Source organism: Gambusia affinis, linkage group LG21, assembly GCF_019740435.1.
Source record: "Gambusia affinis linkage group LG21, SWU_Gaff_1.0, whole genome shotgun sequence".
In the NCBI taxonomy this organism is placed as follows: domain Eukaryota; kingdom Metazoa; phylum Chordata; class Actinopteri; order Cyprinodontiformes; family Poeciliidae; genus Gambusia; species Gambusia affinis.
This window is the reverse complement of record NC_057888.1, coordinates 392,215-407,729: the sequence shown is the minus strand read 5'-3', so window position 1 is coordinate 407,729 and position 15,515 is coordinate 392,215. Positions and strand designations below refer to the sequence as shown.

Below are 15,515 nucleotides of genomic sequence, written 5' to 3'. Positions count from 1 at the left end.
CGGGTGCGCCCGGCTGGAGCGGGCGGCAGGAACGGGAGGGTCGCGCCGGCTGGAGCGGCGGCAGGAACGGGCTCAGGTGCGCCGGCTGGAGCGGCGGCAGGAACGGGCTCGGGTGGCGGAAGTGTTGCTGGCGGCTCCGGCTGCGGAGGGTCTGCTGCTGGCTTTTCAGGCGACGGAACGGGGGTGGTGGATCGGGAGGACAGAGTCTTGGGTCTGGGAGGCAGCGGTTCTCCAGCCATGACAGCATACGCTGCCTCACGCTCCCACTCTGCCTCCCTCTGCAATGCCACCAGCTCAGGAAGCGGAAAACGTGGAACCCAGTAATCCAGCAACAGACCCAACCGGATGGCGAATCCAAGCCGTTTTGTCGCCGCGTACGGCTTGGCCATGGCAGCCTCATACTCCCGTATGGTCTCCAGTAATTCCTGCATTTCATCTGGGTCCATGGTGGTTTGTGCGTGCCTCACCGTTCAGCTTGGTCGGGTCCTTCTGTCATGAAATGGTGTTGTGGTGACGGTGAGGCAAACGCAGTAGAACCCAGATGAGGTGAGATGAGGGGTTTAATGGAACCGAAAAAACAGAAAACACAGTCCACAGACCTGGCAGCACTGCTGAGCGGAAGGCTGAAGCTCACTACAGGTAGCAACAGGCGATACGAGGACTCGACATACACAGACGTACACAGACTGACGTAGACGTAAGGACCCGACGAAGACAGACACACACAGGTGACACTAAATACACAAGAGGTAATCAGGGAACGAGACACACCTGGGAACTAATCACGGGGAGACAGGACAACACAGAGACTCAGACACACAAGAAAACTAGAAATAAATACACAGGAAAACACAGAACACAACAGTATTTCACTGTAGTTTGTAGGTTTTTTGCTAATCTACATTCATGACAGAAGTTACATTTCTCTTTTCGGTTCTAATACAATATTTAGTTGAACTTGTTTATGGACACGTGTGCTGGCCGAACGTGACTGAAATGGGTTTTCTCCGTAGGATGTCTGGGCTCTCCCTTAGAGAGAGAAGCTCAGTCATCCAGGAGGGACTCAGAGTAGAGCCACTGCTCCTTCACATAGAGAGGAGCCAGTTGAGGAGCATCTGGTCAGGATGCCTCCTGGACGCCTCCCTGGTGAGGAGTTCATGTCCCACCAGGAGGGGGGGAAACCCAGGACACTCTGGAGGGACGATGTCTCTCTGCTGGCCTGGGAACAACTTGGGATTCCTGGAGGAGCTGGAAGAAGAGAAGACCGGGCCTCCCTTCTGAAGCTGCTAACCCCACGACTCGCCCAGGATGGATGGATGATGGATGGATGGATGATGGATGGATGGATGATGGATGGATGGATGATGGATGGATGGATGATGGATGGATGATGGATGGATGATGGATGGATGGATGATGGATGGATGGATGATGGATGGATGATGGATGGATGGATGGATGATGGATGGATGATGGATGGATGGATGGATGGATGATGGATGGATGATGGATGGATGGATGGATGATGGATGGATGATGGATGGATGGATGGATGATGGATGGATGGATGATGGATGGATGATGGATGAATGATGGATGGATGGATGGACGGATGGATGATGGATGGATGGATGATGGATGGATGGATGATGGATGGATGATGATGGATGATGGATGATGGATGTATTGATGGATGGATGGATGGATGGATGGATGGATGGATGATGGATGGATGGATGGATGGATGGATGGATGGATGGATGGATGGATGGATGGATGGATGGATGGATGGATGGATGGATGGATGGATGGATGGATGGATGGATGGATGATGGATGGATGGATGGATGATGGATGATGGATGGATGATGGATGGATGGATGGATGGATGGATGGATGGATGGATGGATGGATGGATGATGGATGGATGGATGGATGATGGATGGATGGATGGATGGATGGATGGATGGATGGATGGATGGATGGATGGATGGATGGATGGATGGATGGATGGATGGATGGATGGATGGATGGATGGATGGATGGATGGATGGATGGATGGATGGATGATGGATGGATGGATGGATGGATGGATGGATGGATGGATGGATGGATGGATGGATGGATGGATGGATGATGGATGGATGATGGATGGATGGATGGATGGATGATGGATTGATGGATGATGGATTGATGGATGATGGATGATGGATGGATGGATTGATGGATGATGGATGGATGGATGATGGATGGATGGATGATGGATTGATGGATGGATGGATGATGGATGGATGGATGGATGATGGATTGATGGATGGATGGATGATGGATGGATGGATGGATGGATTGATGGATGATGGATGGATGGATGATGGATGATGGATGGATGGATGATGGATGGATGGATGATGGATGATGGATGGATGGATGATGGATGATGGATGGATGGATGGATGGATGATGGATGGATGAATGATGGATGGATGGATGATGGATGATGGGTTAGATACAGAGAAGCTGGTCAGAGATCTGAGCTGCAGGTTTGTTCTGACTGTATAAAATAATATAATATTAGTTTGGTGTGATGAGAATTTGATTTTAAAAAGTAACAAAGTTCATGATCTGAGTCTTTATCGTTATGCAACGTTTTTATAAGACAAAATAAAATATTTGGGTTTCGACTGCAGCTGTTTGTGAGCATAAAGTTAAACTTTGAGCCTCAGATCTGAACTCTACTGATCTGGACTGACAACAGAACCAGAATCGGATCCTCAAACAGAACACTGTGGTTCTACCAGCTGGGCCTCGGCGGTACCAGTGCATGCAGGTTCGGGTAAGCGGTACCATCGGGCCCAAGCCGGGTCGGCAGCGGTAGTGCGTAGGAGCAGCACATGCTGCATTCAGGGCCTCCTGGATCTTATTGTTGTCTGGTTTCGGGTTCATCCAGATTTCTCAGACAAACCAAATACTTGAGCAGAACCTTTGGTGGACCTTTCTGGTTCTGAACCTTTACCTTGATGTGACTGAGGCCTCGAAGGACGGAGAGACAAAGGACACTGTGATGTTTGATCTGCAGCAGCTGTGACTCCTGTCAGACCAAACTCAGGGCAAAATGAGCCCAGCTTCAGGTTCTGCTGAGTTCAGAACAAACGGATCTGTCAGAGGTTCTGATGCTCCGGAGGAGCAGCCAAGCCCACCGACCGTCTGTAGCCGAGCTGTAAAACCTCCACAAATCCCTCAAGCCCACCAAGAGGTCAAAGTTCAGCGGCTCAGCGCCTTGCTCCAGGGCACTGGAGTCGGACGAAACCGAGTCAGAGAGGAAAAACCGACGACAGAGAAATAAAACCCAGACCGTCACACACACACACAGGCTAACACACACACACACACACACACACACATCCTGTCTGATCTCCTGACACTCACAGTTTTAATCAGAAACTCTCCTCCAGATGTTACCTGGATGATCAGCTGATGATCAGCTGATCATCTGGAGCTGCTGAGGATCCACTGGATCCTGGATCTGATCTCAGGTCGAGTTGCTCCTGGACAGGAAGTGATGCGCTCTGTGAAGTTCTGGTCTTTTTAATTGTTTCTGAATGATAAAATATGCACAGAAAACTAATTATTACACAAACTAACAATTTATTTTGAATGTAGATAGAAGGATCAAAGTAAAATCTTTCTAAAAATGTTAAATCTGTTCTGCTAATCTTAAAGGGACGGTACCATCATCACTTTTCTCATCTTTCCACAATGGAGTGTTGCTTTGATTCCTTCATGTTTGAGAAATAATCTCCATGGCAACCACTCAGCTGTTAAAACATCTGGGTGGACCTGGCTCCGCCTTCGAGGTTTAGCTCCTCCCCCACTCAGCTCCTTCAGACTAGCCGGCAGCAATTAGCAAACAGCTGCTGAGCTCATTATAGGAGCTGCTGCTCAGAACATCACTGGTAAAAACGTTAAAGGGTTAATAGAGCAGCCATGTTGGATGAGTTCCTGGAGGCGGAGCTTCAAGAAGAGAAGGAGCCTCTTAAAGAGACAGAGACCCAATTTCAAGAAACCAGTCTGTTTCTGGGTCTGAACCAGAACCAGAACCAGCTCTCAGGTCCTTTATGAAGATCAGCCAGCACACACACACACACACACACACACACACACACACACACACACACACTGATCAGTTCCAGAGGTGGAAATGGACGAAGACAGTTTGCACCCAGGGAGCGCTGACCTTTGACCCCACAGCTGGCTGAGTGGTTTTATTGATGTGTGTCGCCTCCAGCTGTGCAGCCGACACACACACACACACACACACACACGCTCGGTGTGTGTAACCGGTTCTGATCATATCAAAGTTATGCAACATGTAACCCATTACTTGGTTCTGGTTCTGATGGACCTTCTGCTCTGCAGCCCAGTCCAATTCCCCAGTTCCTGTTCCCTCTGACCCGACTGGACCGGACCCAATTGGATCCGACAGTCTGAATCAAAGGTACTGCCGGGCCTTTTGGACCTGAAGGTTCTGATTGGTCCGTTGGTTCCGCCTGCAGCAGCTCTCTGTATGAAGCGGTTCTGGACGGTTCTGATAAGCTGGTGAGACAACAGAACGGATCATGTGTGTTAATCAGAGTCCTGGTTCCTACTGACCCGGTTTGGTCCAGAGGGGGGGTGACCCGGTACGACCCCCACAGACCCCCCTCTCTGTGGCCCGGTTCTGGAGGACAGTGTGTTCTCTGGCTGTCAGAACCCGAGGCACCAGCTGGAGGTTCTGTTGACAAACCGGGTCAAACTGGGAGAATAAACTGGTGCTGCTGGGAGACAGAATTCCCACCCATCAAAATCTGAACCGGATCAGAAAAATGAATCTAGACTGAGATCCATTTACCCGGTTCTGGGCTCAGATCTGCTCCACTTCGGACCGGCATCTTCAGAATAGCTTTAGCATCTTTAGCAGGACAATAATCTGTTATAGATTAAATAATCTGTTATAGATTAAATAATCTGTTATAGATTAAATAATCTGCAGGCGGAACCAGAACTTTTAAGTCAATATTAATGAATTATTGCCATTAATCGTATTTCTTTACGTTCTGATGCTCGACTTAAAAAATAAAAAACGTTCCAACTGAAGATAAACATGCAGGTTTGCTGTTATTATTGATTTTAAGCGATAAATGATCGTTATAAGATGTTTTGTCGTGATTAAATAAATAAATCTTACCTGATTGCTTTAAGCTCACAAACAACCACAGTTAGCTTAGCTGTTAGCTTCATGCTCAGCCTGTGTTTCTCTTGTTCCAGTTCAGTTAATAAAATATTTTTTCAGAGCCGCCATTACTGACCAATCCCTCCAGGGAGCAAAGGTCACATGATCTCCGTTATATGGTCAAAGCTTCCGGTTTTAAAAGTGTTTTTTGTTTCTGTTTTAAAAATGATCTGCTTCAAAACGTGATGAGAAAGTTTATAGATGTTTATAAATGAATGAACTTTAAGGATTTAAAGCTGAATTCTGTTTGTTTGTCTAAATATTTTTGTTTTTCAGTTCTGACCCGAAACTGGAGCTTTTTATTAAAATCAGCGAGTCTGGAAGTGAAATTTGATCCGTTTGAAGCTTCAACGTCTCAGAGACAGAAGAGGATCCGTCTGTCCTCATGCCTCACTGATGGACCGGCAGCGGTTCTGGTTCCTCAGCCTGTAGCAGTGAGTCCAGAGGACGTTTGTCCCGGTCCGTCCCATCGGAACCAGGGGGACGGGCTGAAACGTGACCGGGCCGAGCGGTTCGGACTCCGCCGCCCGGAGCGCAGAGGTCGGTCACAGGCTCTGCATTGTTCCCCGAACCGCCGCTTCTGATCCGAATCCTGGCTGTCAGAGTTCAGAACGGGGCCAGGGGGTCCGAGGGGCCGCAGCGGGACGGGAGGGAGGTTCTGGGGGGTTCGGACGGGTTCTGGGGGTCCGGAATGTAAAGAGCCCAGGATTCTAATTGGAGCGGGAGTCACGACTGCTGCTCCGACTCAGAGAGGCTGAGACTAAACTGACCATGAAAACATCAGAGAAACCAATATGGCGGTTCTGCTGAGAGCAGCAGTGGAGCGGCCCGGTACCGGCTCCTGAACCAGAACCAGCAGATCGTTGTGACCCGGATCAGAGGGGAATCAAATCAATGATCTCAGAACCAATTTATGAAATCATCTTTGCTCTTCATGACCGCCAGACTGGACCGAACCGAACCAAATTGGACTGGACCCGACCAGTCAGCAGCTGCTTCAGATAGTTTTTCTTCCAAGAGTGGTGGCCACTGCTAACTAACACACTAGCTGCGCTAACCCTAAATTGCTAATCATAAACATTACTTCTGCTAAAGCACCTCATCAACATGGCGGAAGCTAACGCTAAAGCGCTATGTCTGCATGTTATTCAGTGGAAGCTAACGCTAAGGCGCTATGTCTGCATGTTATTCAGTGGAAGCTAACGCTAAGGCGCTATGTCTGCATGTTATTCAGTGGAAGCTAACGCTAAGGCGCTATGTCTGCATGTTATTCAGTGGAAGCTAACGCTAAGGCGCTGTGTCTGCATGTTATTCAGTGGAAGCTAACGCTAAAGCGCTATGTCTGCATGTTATTCAGTGGAAGCTAACGCTAAGGCGCTATGTCTGCATGTTATTCAGTGGAAGCTAACGCTAAGGCGCTAAATGAAGCTGTTGTAGCAGACAGCTAAGCGTTCTGAGGATCGTCTCCTGATTACTGTTTTTCTCCTCAGGTGGAAACTACAAGTTCTGTTCATGCAACCCGATTTCATGTCTTCATTCAGCAGGTTGATACTGGACCAAACAGAACTTCCCCGCAGCAGTCGGCCTCATGAAGTTCTGCAGAACCTGCAGCTCCGTCCTGGTTTTGGCAGGAAGCCCAGATCTCTCTGGTTCTGATCCAGAACCTGATGGACCTGTGGACCGGACCGTCCTGGTGCCACAGAACTGGGAAGCTTTCCTCCCTGGACCCGTCAGACCTGAGCACTTCCACAGGAACAACCTGGGCCTCAGAACCAGGAGGTTCTGTTCACCGGGCCGGACCGCCTCCACAGCCAGACCAACCAATCAGGACAGAGTCTGCTGGATCCATCTTTGTCTGGTTTCCTCAGAACAACAGGAGAAGCTGCTGCTATGGCAACGGGCCAAACACATCCTGCCAAACAGAGAGCCGCGCTCTGATTGGCTGCTGCAGCAGAAGCTGCACTGATGAGGATCGCAGCTGCAGCAGAACCGGCATCCGGACCGCAGCAGGAAGAGGTTTCCTCACACACTCCCTGAGGAAACTCAGGGGGAAGCCTGCACCGTGTGTGTGTGTGTGTTTCCATCACACTGCAGCTGGACTTCCAGCTGGACCAGAACCAGATTCTGGAGCTGCCTGGTTCTGTTCAGCTTCAAGGTCAAAGTTCACGCCTGCAGGAACTGTAGCGTGTGTGTGTTACTGTGTGTCTCAGTAGTGATCAGAACCGGCGGCTCGGTTTTCTTCAGCTGTCCCTGAACGCCACATCATCTGTCATCACGACCAGAACAAGGAACAATTCTGGTTCCAGCCGACAGAGAGGATCCAGGTCCAGATCCAAGTTCTGGTCCAGAACCCAGCAGCAGTTTCTGTTTCTCTGCTCTTGAATTAAATTGGGTTGGTGGTTCATTTCCTGTGGTGAGCTCAGCTCCAGACGGAGTTCTGGACTCGTATAACCGGGTCTGGGTCGAACATCAGCGCCGGGCTTCCAGATGTTGGAACCGGAGCCGGCGGGTTACGTACATCCGGATTTCTCTCTCACAGCCCGAGTTCAGCGCAGAGGCAGCCAAAAAAGGAGCAGCTGCAGAACCAGAGCCACTTCGAAGGGAGACCCAACAGAACCAGAATCACCATCTCGTCTGGACGGAACCGCGGAGGTTCTGATAATCCCACTGCAGAGAAACAGAGATGGAAAACCACTTCCTGCTTCCTGTAAGGAAGTGTCCAATTAGTTTCCTGTCTGTCCCCCATGTTGTCCCATAATGTCCCCCATGTTGCCCCATAATGTCCCTCATGTTGCCCCATAATGTTGCCCCATAATGTCCCCCATGTTGCCCCATAATGTCCCCCATGTTGCTCCATAATGTCCCCCATGTTGCCCCATAATGTTGCCCCATGTTGCCCCATAATGTCCCCCATGTTGCCCCATAATGTCCCCCATGTTGCTCCATAATGTCCCCCATGTTGCCCCATAATGTTGCCCCATAATGTCCCCCATGTTGCCCCATAATGTCCCCCATGTTGCTCCATAATGTCCCCCATGTTGCCCCATAATGTCCCCCATGTTGCCCCATAATGTCCCCCATGTTGCCCCATAATGTTGCCCCATGTTGCCCCATAATGTCCCCCATGTTGCCCCATAATGTTGCCCCATGTTGCCCCATAATGTCCCCCATGTTGCCCCATAATGTTGCCCCATGTTGCCCCATAATGTCCCCCATGTTGCCCCATAATGTCCATACTGTCCCATGTTTTCCTTCAACATACTTTACTGGAACTAAAAACCATTTTATGTTCCAACATGTGGAACCAGACCAGTTATTCTATTTCATGCAGTTCCTCCTTTATGCCACTAGGTGTCACCTTTCTGCCTGATCATCTACCTGTAGCCCAGGTCTCCTGTTCTACGGAGTGACATTAGTGCCAAAGTCAAAACTACTGCCCTCCAGCAGCCACTTCCTGGTTGTGTTGGAGGTTTCTAATAATAATAATAAGATCAAATTGTCACAGATCAATACATTTTAATTCTAAAACATTAAAACACTGAAAACACTTTAAATATCCAGAATAAAGTGTAGCTGACAGTGAAGGACTCAGAAATCACCCTGGACACTTTAAACAGTCTATGACATCATGATTACATCATTCTGGTTCTGAGGCTCTGATTGGCAGCTTCTCTTTCTTCAGCCAATCAGAACACTTCGTTCTGAGCCACCGCCCTGGACTCCAGCAGCTCCTTGATGACATCATCACTGTAGGACAAGGTGTCCCTTAGCACCTGGATTGTGTGTTGACCAATCAAAGGAGGGGGCGTCGGCCCGCTCGGGGGGAAGCTGCTGAAGCGCACAGCTGGACCTGAACACACACAGAGACACACAGAGACACACACAGAGACACACAGACACACACACACCGACACACACAGAGACACACAGAGACACACACACCGACACACACAGAGACACACAGAGACACACAGAGACACACAGACACACACACACCGACACACACAGAGACACACAGAGACACACACACACCGACACACACACACACACACACCGACACACACACACACACACACACACCGACACACACACACTCCCTTTAATCAATGCAAACTCTTAAAGGTGTTTCATCCTTAAAACAGGCAGCAGAATAAATTGAGGAAATCTGATGGATCCTGAAGTTTTCCTGTAAATGCTGAATGTTTTGCACTTTCATTTCTTCTGTTAACATGAAATATTAGCCAGACTGCTGCACATTTTACAAGAAATGTTACAAAGTAACAACTGTTGAAAGAATCAGCTGTTTGGTAGGATGGATGCTCCTTCACTGTGATTCAGAATGGATAAGAACGATGACTCATCATTCAGACTGGAGATCCAATCACTAATCATCAGGAAGATTTGATCCTGGGGACTGAAATTAATTCTGAATCGAAGTAAAGAATGATGTTTTGAACTTTTCCTCCTCTGAGTCTGGATGAAACGTTACAAACTGAACTGGTTCAGTAATGAACACATGAAGCTTCCAGTCAGAATAAATGAGAATCTGCAGCCGAGAACAAGCTGTTTATTTCTGGACACTCAGACAATCAGCTGCTTTTAAAGATCAGCGCTAATGAGGCCAGATCTCACAGACCAGCAGGCCGTGTGTGTGTGTGTGTGTGTGTGTGTGTGTGTGTGTGTGTGGGAGGGGGGGCTTCACGTGCCGAGTGTGTTGTTTTCACCACATAACTAACTTATTATCCTCTTCAACAAGCCTCTACGTGAACATCACACAGTCTGCTTGTGTCTGTGTGTGTGTGTCTCTGTGTGTGTGTGTGTGTGTCTGTGTGTGTGTGTGTGTGTCTCTGTGTGTGTGTGTGTGTCTGTGTGTGTCTCTGTGTGTGTGTGTGTCTCTGTGTGTGTGTGTGTCTCTGTGTGTGTGTGTGTGTGTCTGTGTGTGTGTGTCTCTGTGTGTGTGTGTGTGTCTCTGTGTGTGTGTGTGTGTGTCTCTGTGTGTGTGTGTGTGTCTGTGTGTGTCTCTGTGTGTGTGTGTGTCTCTGTGTGTGTGTCTCTGTGTGTGTGTGTGTCTCTGTGTGTGTGTCTCTGTGTGTGTGTGTGTCTCTGTGTGTGTGTCTCTGTGTGTGTGTGTGTGTGTGTGTGTCTCTGTGTGTGTGTCTCTGTGTGTGTGTGTGTCTCTGTGTGTGTGTGTGTCAGGGTGTCAGGGTGAATAATTAATGAATAACGTTACATAATCCTTTCATTCATCACATTTCTGTCGTTTTTCTGGTTCTGATCCAAGATGGACGGATGGAAAAGAGGAAAGTTGATGAGGAACGACGAAGGCTACACACTTTTATTCTAACGCTAATGCTAACGCTAACCTGTTATATATCGTAAGCTAAGCTAATGCTAAAGCCTGGTGTTTGTTTTCTATGATGATTAACTTTATTCAGCTTTTATAAACCAGTTTATAAAAGTTTAAATCAGAGACTAAACTAGCAGATTATTACTGATAACAGATAAATCTAGAATAAATAGATCTATAACAGATAGATCTAATAGATGGATCTATATATCTATTATAGATATATAGATATATCTCTGAAGCTCAGACTTCAGAGGTCCGGTGAAGTGAAACCAGTCCGGTTCTTCCTGCTAAATGAAAACCCAAACCGACCAGAACCAGAACAAAGGAACGGCTCCGCTGTGTTTGGACCTTGCTGGTTCTGTTGAACTGTTTCTGAACTGTGAGGAAACATTTTATCCTCCGACTGCGATTTTCACACGGCAGACGACGACTGAACGGGTCAGAACCAGATCACAGAACCAGGGCCGGCTACTGAACAGCCTAAAGTTTGCAGGGAATGATGGACTGGTCCAAACGAGAGGAACCTGAGGCGTGAAGGTGAGCCTGGAGTCAGAGCCGGGTCGGTACCGGGTCAGGTCCGGAGACAGATCGGACTGTAAATCGTGAGAGGAGGACAAACGGCTTCCTGAGTCGAAACTCGCAGAGATCCATCAAACCGGCATCCCAGTGGACCGCCTCAGCTGCAAGCTGCGGTTCCACTCACAAATATTTGTTTGTGGATCTGCGGTCGGGTCGGGTCGGGCCGAGCCGGGTCAGGGGGGCGATCCCAGCGTTCCCAGTGGAGAGTCTGGTTCCAAGAGCCCAACACCATCAGGACAACAATTCCTGGAAAAATGTCTCACCGTGATTTAGAGTTCCAGACAGAGAGAGGAATCCAGTTCAGAACCCAGTCCAACCAGAACCACAACCAGAACAAGCTGGTGTAACGACAGAACATCGACAGAACCGGAGGTCACATGACCCAAACACCTCAGGCTGCTGTGTGTGTGTGTGCGTGTGTGTGTGTGTGTGTGTGTGCTGACCCGGTACGGTGATCCGTCCCGCCGTCGGATGCTCCATCTCCTGGATCAGTCCATTGTGTTTCACCTGTAAACATACAGACAGGTTGGTCCTGGTTCTGGTCGGGATAATCGGGTCTGGACGTGGCAGGAAGTTCAACTCAGAAACCACTTCCTGTTTGTTTGTTTATGTTTTCAGAACTGATCTGGAGGTTCTGGGTCCCAAGGAAGGATTTTCAACTCGACAGGAAGTCAACAGAACATGAGAACAGGAAATGAGACTTCAAAATAAAAGCATGCAAGTTTGTAGAAAGGAAGCGCCAGCAGAACCAGACCTGACCCATTACATCCGCATAAAGGGAGAGTTAGAGGCCTAGTCAAAGTCCAGATCCCATGAACATTCCCAGGGATGACCTGGAATGGGCTGAAGACCACAGAACCGTCCGCCATCAGAACCGTCCGCCATCAGAACCGTCCGCCATCAGAACCGTCTCCCATCCACCATGACCCACATTGTCTCAGGAGCAGTTCCTGCAGAAAGCCTCTGGTTCAGGAGACGCTCCAGAGTCTCAGAGGACAGCAGCTCTGCAGGATGGGTTAGCTTCATTGTAGCATAGCTTGTGTCATCGTTAGCGATTGGGTAACGGTCAGCAGAGGCCACGCCTCCAGGAAGTAATGGCTCCTATCCAGACTGTGGATGAAAAAAACGGCTGATTCCACCAGGCCAGAGGAGAAACTGAGTGTAAAACACACACACACACACACACACCTCTACACACACACACACCTCCACCTGACCAGGGGAAACCTTATTAAAAGTCAAACTGATGGATGAATTTAATTTAAGCATCAAACTGAACAGGTGGGTGGACAGCGTAGAGCTACAGCTGCTAGATGGACAAACATGTCAGGGACGTTAGAGGGACGTTTCTGAAACATGTTGGACGGGTCAGCCTCCTGCTACAGAACAGTTTATATTTATTTTAGTTTATTTGTCAGAACATTTCAGAACCAGGCAGATCAAAGGCTTTACATCATAAAAATATCAGACAGTCATCAATTATGAAACAAACTTTTAGTCCAGAATGCTGCTTCTCCATGTTTGGTTCTGGATGCAGAGCAGAACCAGAACCAGCAGGTTGATCCAGCAGCAGCATTCTGAAATAGTAGTGAATGCTGAAGTGAGCTTTGCATATTTTACAATCTAAAACAAGTTAGATAATAACTTTAAAGACACAGGTGTGACATCATCAATCACCCTCATCACCACCAGCTGGATCACAGCTGCAGGATGTTTGTTGTTATTTAGTTTTCAGTCTGTTGTCTTTCTGCACAAATACATCCAGCATGTTTTATTATCCTGCTCTCATGGTTTGTTGTAATCTGTCTCTTCTAGTTTGGTTTTCTACACCACTGACCAGTCACTCTGTAGCTCTACGTTAGAAACCTGCATCAAACCTTTTCCTCATTACATCGAACTCATGAACATCTTTAAAGAACTTTAACAGCTCAATCTCATCTCAACTCACCATATCGTTCAGACTATAACTTTACATTACAGTAGAAGTCAGACATACTGCCACCTGCTGGTGGGAGTTAGCATCACTTTAGGAAGATTTGCATAATTTTATAATTATGCTAATGCACAAATCTGTAATTTTGTATGACTTTCCGTGAACAAAATGAATCACCTGTTAATTAAATCACCAAAACATATCAGAAAATATTCCAGAATATTCAGAAATCAACTTCCTTTGTGTTTGAAATGGCTTCCTGTACTGGACCAATCAAAACCCAGGGAAGAATACAGCACCCAGCCAATCAGCGACAATCTCTTTTCTATCATTTTAAAAACATTCACACCATACAGTTTTTGATTTTAGTATTTTAATATTTACAGAATTGGAGGAGAAAAAAGTTGATTAAAATGTTTTTTCTGGCTTTCTTGTTGAAAATATTAAAACATCGGAAATGCCGAAGTTTTGGAGCTGCGGTCGACAGCCGGCGCCATGGAGACGCTGAACTGACTGCTCCTGCAGCTCAGGGTCTCCTCATAACTCCGAAAATGGTTTGATGATGATGATGGAACTGAGTCTCCATGGCAACAGGCCCCGCCCTCACATCCTCTCTGTCTGTTTATACATGGAGCAAAATGATTGCTAGCATGTGTGTGAGAGAGTAACTCTATCTGTTTGTGACGCAGGACATCATTACCTCCATATGCTCACACACACACACACACACACACACACACACACACACACCGACACACACCCAGTGGTCAGAAACATCGTTTCATTTTCCACTCAGTGGGTTTTTAATCTGATGAACTGAGAAATGAGGCAGAGCAGCTTGGTTCTGGTTCCCCTATTGAGTCGGTTCTGGTTCCCCTACAGAGTCGGTTCTGGTTCCCCTACAGAGTCGGTTCTGGTTCCCCTACCGAGTCGGTTCATCAGTACTGAGTCCGTCTCTTAAACACTGACCTGTTGGACCAGTTGATGGTTCTGAATGGCATCAAGAGTGTAGATGTTGGACTCGTTTGGCTCTGGTTCTGGAGCTGGTCCTGGTTCTGGACCTGACTCGGTAAACCCTGACCACAAAGATCTGAACTGGTTTCAGAGTGTTTGGTTCTGGTACCAGGCCCGGTTCTAGCTCCTGGTGTTAGAGATTTTATTTGGCCCGGGTTGTAAAGCTGAACCTGGTTTGGACCCGTTTAGAGGTGGTTCTGGTTCTGTTCGGATGTTTAAACACTACATTTACTCAGCGTAAGCGAACACTAACCCAAAACACCAACATGGTTTTCACTGGAAGCTAATGCTAACGGGCTACATACATGTCATATTTAGCGGAGGCTAATGCTAAATCACCATGCCAAAATGCTAATTAGTGGAAGCTAATGCTAAAGTACTACACAAACCTTTAGTGTAATTTAGCTTCTGCACAGAAATTGAAATTTAACTGAAAGTTTACAAAACAATTAATTTAAGAATTCATTAAAAATGAAAACAACGTAGGAGAAGCTAGGAGCGCTAAATGTCTTCAAAGTTGGCAGTCAGGTTAGCTTGGCTGTTAGCTCATTAGCCTCGTTCTGGACCTTCATTAGCACTTCAGGTTAAAGTGGTTCTGATTCTGGGAGTACCTGGGTCAGCTGTGCTGTGGGTCCGGGTTACTTCCCGGGTCTGGTGGGTCTGCAGCTGATGGACCTTCAGACGCCGTCAGGACGTTTGGACCAACCGTCCAGCGTCCGTCTCCAAGCTGCGGACCTGAGGGACACGTTGGACTCCAGTTAAGGAACTGGAAAACCAAGCTGGAAACGAGGCCCAGTTAACCAGAACCAGAGACAGCCTGGGGGCGGTTAGTTGTCTGATCAAAGCAGAACCGCAGAGCGGTTCTGGGCCACGCGCCTCCTCTTCCTCATTTTCCTCTTCCTCATTTTCCTCTTCCTCATTTTCCTCTGCCTGTTTTATCAGTCAGGCTAATTTCACCTGAGGTAAAATCACCATGACAACCACAAGAAATGAGGTCATGCAGTTTGGGTCCAGCCAGGCCGGTTCAGGACTCGTGAAGCTTCACAGAACCGGGTCTCGGACAGGAACCGGTTCAGCTGAACGGTTTCTGGAGTATTCCTGCTGAATATTTGCTTTAGGTTGTCAGAACCCAACATTTCTGTTCTTTGACGAACAGAAAGAACCAACGGAGGCCCTGGTTCTGATCCGGCTCTGCTGAGACCAGACTGGTTTCAGCTCAGCAGCATCTGGAGGAAGACTCGGCTGCCGGGCTGACCTCATTAATTGTGACCCAACCCATTTGGTTCTGGACCCGGACTCGTGTTAATCACGTCCCATTAGCTCCAGTCTCAATAAATGTTTGCTCAGTTTGTCTCTGCAGCTCAGCTCAA

The 15,515-nt window shown here is 47.9% G+C and overlaps 1 protein-coding gene across 5 annotated transcripts in view; it reads right to left on the bottom strand.

The window, feature by feature from the left end:
• Positions 1 to 8,528: 8,528 nt before the first annotated feature.
• The window catches only part of sugct (succinyl-CoA:glutarate-CoA transferase), a 29,894-nt gene continuing 22,907 nt past the window's right edge, over positions 8,529 to 15,515 (bottom strand). The window contains exons 13-15 of one of the 5 annotated variants that reach the window (XR_006369494.1): positions 14,757 to 14,880; positions 11,642 to 11,705; positions 9,043 to 9,119 (exon numbers count right to left, since the gene is read on the bottom strand). Coding sequence is in view for 3 of the 5 variants with exons in the window: in XM_044105123.1 (XP_043961058.1) it covers positions 8,956 to 9,119; positions 11,642 to 11,705 (228 nt within the window). In the remaining 2 variants the exon portion in view is untranslated. Of the gene's footprint in view, positions 9,120 to 11,641; positions 11,706 to 14,756; positions 14,881 to 15,515 lie in introns of all 5 variants that reach the window. The other 4 variants (XM_044105123.1, XM_044105122.1, XR_006369495.1 and 1 more) reach the window with 4 other exon arrangements.